General features: G+C 43.6%; 1 protein-coding gene across 3 annotated transcripts in view; it reads left to right on the top strand.

Annotated features, from left to right (window-relative positions):
* Window positions 1-6,125, top strand: part of arhgap24 (Rho GTPase activating protein 24) — a 437,625-nt gene that overhangs the window by 428,366 nt on the left and 3,134 nt on the right. For all 3 annotated transcript variants that reach the window (XM_048598083.1, XM_048598093.1, XM_048598101.1), the window contains one exon: window positions 1,174-2,263. In XM_048598083.1, coding sequence (XP_048454040.1) covers window positions 1,174-2,263 — 1,090 coding nt within the window. The remainder of the gene's footprint in view (window positions 1-1,173; window positions 2,264-6,125) is intronic.

The following is a 6,125-nucleotide window of genomic DNA, read 5'->3' as shown; positions in this document are numbered from 1 at the left end:
GGAGCGACGTCAGTGTAGGCGGTGGGCGGAATTGCACCGGCGTCGGCGGTGGGCGGAGTTGCGTCCGTGTCGGTGATTGGCGGAGCGGCGTCGGTGGTGGAGGGAGCGGGGTAGGCGGCGGCAGCAGCGGTGACGGTAGGTGCGTCTTCAGTGTCTGTGGTGTTGGTCTCAGATATGGAGGTGGTGGCATCGGCAGCGATGGCGTTCGCTGTCCCGGAAGTGGGGTACCCGGATGTGACGTCATCTGTGGGTTCTCCGACAGTGGCCTCATGGCCAATGGCGGCGGGCACATTGTGGGGAAGGTCCTGGGTAGGGCTGGGGATTTCGGGGGTGGAGGAAGCCCGTTTTGAGTGGCAGGCACCAGTAAGTTTACGGTTTTTAGTGTCCAATAAAGCTGAGTAGAATTGTGAGTTCAGGTTGTGGATCCTACGAACAATAAAAAACAGGAGAGGTCCTTTGCAGGTCTGGGAGAGGGAGACTCTGAGCTGGGGTAGGCTTGATTGTAGTGCCTGCAGATGCCGGCGCAGTGCTGCAAGTGTCTGTTTCAGGAGTCGCAGGGAGAAACGCTTCTGAAGGATCTCAATGCTATGAATGTAGATATTGTCACGGTTGGGGCCAAATTGGGAAGGCTTGAATGTGGATTGTCGTCCATTGGGGATGATCTGGTTCCGTAGGCAGGTACTAAGAAAGGTGATGTGCCTGTAGTACCTGGTTTGCTTCAGGACATGGTCGAGCAGTTTCAAGGCCGAAGAGATTACAAGAGAGTTGCAGTGGGAGAGAGATCCCCTGAGGTTTGTCCGGAGGGAGGAGGGTAACTTCTTCAGGCTAGGCATCCTTAGAAGAGGCTTCGCAGTGGGGTTAAAATTGAATCAGAGATAGTAGGAACTGCAGATGCTGGAGAATCCGAGACAACAAGGTGCAGGGCTGGATGAACACAGCAGGTCAAGCAGCATCATAGGAGCAGTTTCACAAATAGACAGTGCACTGGTCAACAAAATCAATTTCTCACTTTGAACCTGCCTAATTGACTTGGATGTCAATATTAAAGATCCGTCATGCTTACCTGCTTGGTGCAAATGTGATGCTTACATTGTTACATTTTAGGAAGAGGATATTGTGCAACATTTGTATTTATTATATTTTCATCGATTTTCCCCTCTCCTCACTCTGCAGGGACAGTCCTGGTTCAGCAGTTAATGACTGTATTTATAAGTGAACACAGCAACTTATTTCCCAAAGAAGGAGAAGAGATTCAGGGCAGACAGGATGGGTGCAATAACAACAATGAAATACCAAAGAAATCCTTTGTGCCATTTTCCCCACCTCCCAACAAAGAGAACAAGAAGCCAGCTGTCGAACCTGTCCGTCAATGCTCCTGGGATAATTCCGAGTCTCCCAAAAGGGGAAGCAATGAGAAGGGGGGCTCTCCTACTGCACTGAATGGGGGTAACAAATCCAGCGGCAGCCCCAAGACCAGCCTGTGCAGAGTGGATGTCAATAGGAGCCCACCCATCACCGTGAAGAAGAATCCAGCCTATTCTAAAGGCAGTGGGATAGTGACAAATGGGTCCTTCAGCAGTCCGGCAGAAAACCAGGATAAAATGCAGACATTGCCAAATGGCAGTTTGCAAGCAAGGAGAAACTCCTCCCTGAAAGGAACAGGGACCAAGATGGGTACAGGTAGCATGCAGAACGGGGGAGTGAGAATGGGCATCTCCAGCACAGATATGATGAGTTCCTCTTTAAACAATCGAATTGCAGGGTGGATGCCCAACGGGTATGTCACGATGAGGGACAATAAGCCCAAGGACGCAGTAAACAGTGAATCCACACAGCACAACAGACTATCCACCTACGATAATGTTCAGCAGCAGTTTTCACTTTCAAACTCTGATGACAAGCAGAGTGTGGACAGTGCCACCTGGTCTACCTCGTCCTGTGAGATCTCCCTGATGGAACATTCAAACTCCTGCCGCTCCTCCACAACTACCTGCCCAGACCAAGACATTTATGCAGCAAATTACGAAGACCCAGTTTCAGAGGGACCAGTGCATGAGACATCTATTCGGACTGACTCTGAGAATAAATATGAGCGAAGTAGCGGGGGCGGCTGCAGCAGTCAAGCTACGAACAGCAGTGATAACAGCGACACATTTGTCTCCAACACTTCCACTGGCAATCACAGTGCCTTGCACAGTCTCGTGACAAGCCTGAAGCAAGAAGTAACAAAACAGAAGATTGAATATGAAGCAAGAATAAAAAGGTATGTGGCTGTTAAGACTACAAAAATACAGAAATACTATTTTGTGTACTGCAGCCTACAGTTTCAACATTCAAATAAAACTGACCATTATCAGAATTTACCATAACTTTTCCCAATTAATTATTTTCCTGTTTTGTTGTAAAGTGAATGTTATTTTCTAATATCCATAGATCCTTTTTGGCTGGAAGCTTCAGGGTTGGATTGAACTCAACTCTGATATAATTGAATATTGTTAAGACTTGCACATAAAGAATAATCTCTGAATAGATTTGCCAAAAGTTGCTTGCTTAGTGGGAGACCTATCTGTTACCTACCTAGATCTGTAAATGGATGTACTCCATTGCCATTTGATACAGGTGTCTGGCTGCTTAAGTATGCAAATCAAATACAAAATTTAAATACAAGCGTGCACTGTGTATGTTCTACTTGCTTGTGCCAAGAAGCAGCAGCTCTTAAAGGGACCACCTGACAGCCAAAGAGACATTTTGAGGTTTTAGCTTGGGTGCTTAGGAAAAACAAGGGTGCCTCGCACAGAGAAGTTCCATACATTACAAAATCCACTCATGATGCCCTGTGAAAGTCCGTCCTTGTGAGATACAATATGTAGGCCATCTCAGCATAGAAACTGGCCAATTTCTAGTGTCCAGATTTGGTGAGTTACAGTAGTGTCATGAACAGAAATTCTGTGTAAACTCCCTTCCTGTGATCAGGATGTATTTGAGATGAAAGAGTATATGTTCATGGAGTACCAGTAGGGCCTGCTCCAACATCACAGTAGATCTGAACGCAGCCTCAAATCCACATTCTCGCTGAGACCTGATAACCTTCCAGCAACTTGCTTAACAAGAATCCACCCACCTCTGTCTTAGAACTGTTCAGGGAGTCTGTTTCTATTTCAGGAAGAAAGTTTGAAAGACTCACAATGCTCTGTAAATTTTCTTTTACCCAATCTCTGTTGTAAATGGTCGCCAACTTATCTTTAAATTGTAATCTGTAGTTTGATAGCCTCTCACAAGAGGAGACACCCTTTCAACATTGACCCTGTCAAGACCCCTCAGCATCTTACGTGTTTTATTCATATTGCCTCTTACTCTCTTAAACTCGAGCAGATACAAACCTAGCCTGTCCAACCTTTCCTCATAAGACAACTGTTCATTCCAAGTATTAGTCTGGGAGACCTTCTTTGTACTGCTTCCAATTCATTTACATCCTTCCGTAAATAAAATAGCCAATATTGTGCAGCAAAGCCTGTGTAACTGAAGCATTATCTCCCTTCTTTTATACTTGGAAACATTATAAATTGTGATAAAAATAATATCAAGGGTACATTTCTAAATTCCAAAGAAAGACTTAAGTTATGAGGATAGATTGGAGAGGTTGCGACTGCTCTCTTTGGAGAGAAGAAGGTAAGAAGAGATTAAATAAAAGTTTACAAAATCAAAGGGGGCTGGATTAGAATCTATAGGGCAAAACAGTTCCTGCTCATAAAATGGTCTAAAACCGGAAAACATAGATTGAACTGATTTGCAAAAGAAAAAAATGCAAGGTGAGAAAAATCTTTTACACACGACATGTTGGAGTCAGAGATAGTAGGAACTGCAGATGCAGGAGAATCTGAGATAACAAGATGTAGAGCTGGATGAACACAGCAGGCCAAGCAGCATCAGAGGAGCAGGAAGGCTGGCGTTTCGGGCCTAGACCCTTCTTCAGAAATGGGGGAGGGGAAGGGGGTTCTGAAATAAATAGGGAGAGAGGGGGAGGCTCCATCCCCGCCTCTTTGATCGGTCTGTCTCCTCTCCACCTATCTTCTCCTCTATCCATCTTCTATCCGCCTCCCCCTCTCTCCCTATTTATTTCAGAACCCCCTTCCCCTCCCCCATTTCTGAAGAAGGGTCTAGGCCCGAAACGCCAGCCTTCCTGCTCCTCTGATGCTGCTTGGCCTGCTGTGTTCATCCAGCTCTACACCTTGTTATCTCAGATTCTCCAGCACCTGCAGTTCCTACTATCTCTGAAGCTATCATAGAGACATGTTTACAGTGTGGTAAATCATCAGGATCTCATGGTCTGTACTCAGGGGTTTTAAAAGAAGTGGCAGTAGAGATTGTGGAGGCATTGTTCAAATTATTCTGGAGCACACTGGATCTTAGACGGTTCGGGTAGATTGAAAAGCTGCTAATGTTCAAGAAGGGAGAGAGTCAGAAAGCGGGAATAAAATGTCAGTTAACCGAACATCAGTCATTGGGAAAATGATAGATTCTGTTTTTAACAAAGAAATAGCTAGATATTTAGAAAGATTTAATACAATCAGAATCAACATAGTTTTGTAGAAAGAAAATTATGTTTGGCAAATTTGCTGCAGTTCTTTGAGGATATATGTATTTGGGTTTACAGAAGGCATTCAAGGAGGTAATACATAAAACGTTATTGCACAAGATAGGAGCTCATGATATTGGGGATAATGTATTAGCATGGATTGAGAATGGCGAACACAAAAGACAGACAATTGGGATGAATGGATCTTTTACAGGTTGGAATGATATAAATAGTCACAAGGATCAATCCTATGACCTCAATTATTTACTATATATATATATTTATGACTTGGTGGAGGGGCAGAGTGTAATGGATCCAAATTTGCTAATGATACAAAAATAGGTAAGAGGGCATATTGTGATGAAGACAAAAGGAATCTGCAAGGGGGCACAGTTAAGTTGGGTGATTGTGCATAAACAATTTTGTTGGGTTGTTTCTTGACTTGGAATTTTCAAGTGTTTTCTTAAACCGTTACATCTGCCATTTGAACTAAAGGGCTCTGCATTAAGGAAGACCATATTAATTTATTACTTTCTTTCTTAGTTTTCTAACTATTTCCACATGCCTAGAAAGTTCCCTATGTGAGTTAAACAATTAGGTACTACAATGCTGGAAATCTTAAACCAACTCTTGTTTCAAAGCTTTTCAGTAAATAGCCTTCAGAGATGCATCAGTTCAAACCCCTTTACACACGATGCACTCATTTTGTTGCTGGTTTCAATTGTAACAAACAAATGATGAACTGAAAGAAGCAGCCTTTGTCTTGTAGCAGACTTTCTCATTACCACCTTCCAGCTGCACCAGTGCCAGAGGGAAAATTAAGAAATCCAGATGTTCCTCACTAAGAATTATCATCCATTCCAAAATCATCATGGGGAATTCAATAATTGTAGCATTGCTGTTTGCAGAAGAATGTGAATTTATATTTTGCACAAGCTAATTGGCAGAAAGTCATATCTTCATGAGCCCGTTAACTTGAATCATGCAGCATCTGTAATACCTCTGAATAGCTCTCCAGCATTATGTCTTCTTTTGTGGAAAAAAAAATTAACTGCTATGATTTCAATGAACAGCAGCTGAGCGTAATTGTCAAGACCTTTTGTATTTTGTTTATTTTGTGCATATATTGTCTGCTGGTGAAGGCATATGTGCAGCAGCTGGAAACTGCCCTGTACATACACAATTGAATTTTAAATGTGGCATGAAGTACATATTCAATGATGGACAGTTCAGTATGAAATCACATTTCCTCCTTCACAAAAAAAAAATTCTGCTTCTTCATCAATGGCTTTCAAGAAGTCATAAGATCCCTTGGGGTTCTGCCCCTCTCTTACTGTAACTTGGCTTGGCAAAGGCATGGAGGGCAATGTTAAGCATGTTATGAATTCATTAGCTTTGCTTGAGCAGGTACCAGGACCAAAGTAGCAGTCTGCTTCCGGGGAGACCCAGAAGGAAGAATGTGGAATCACGTGGCCACCAGAGGAGGTTCTACCTCCTAAACCTGCAGCCTCTACCTCTAATCACCGCTATCCCTGAAACACCTCCACCC

The sequence above is a fragment of the Rhincodon typus genome, chromosome 1 (assembly GCF_021869965.1).
Source record: "Rhincodon typus isolate 14 chromosome 1, sRhiTyp1.1, whole genome shotgun sequence".
Taxonomy (NCBI): domain Eukaryota; kingdom Metazoa; phylum Chordata; class Chondrichthyes; order Orectolobiformes; family Rhincodontidae; genus Rhincodon; species Rhincodon typus.
This window is presented reverse-complemented; position numbering and strand designations above follow the sequence as displayed.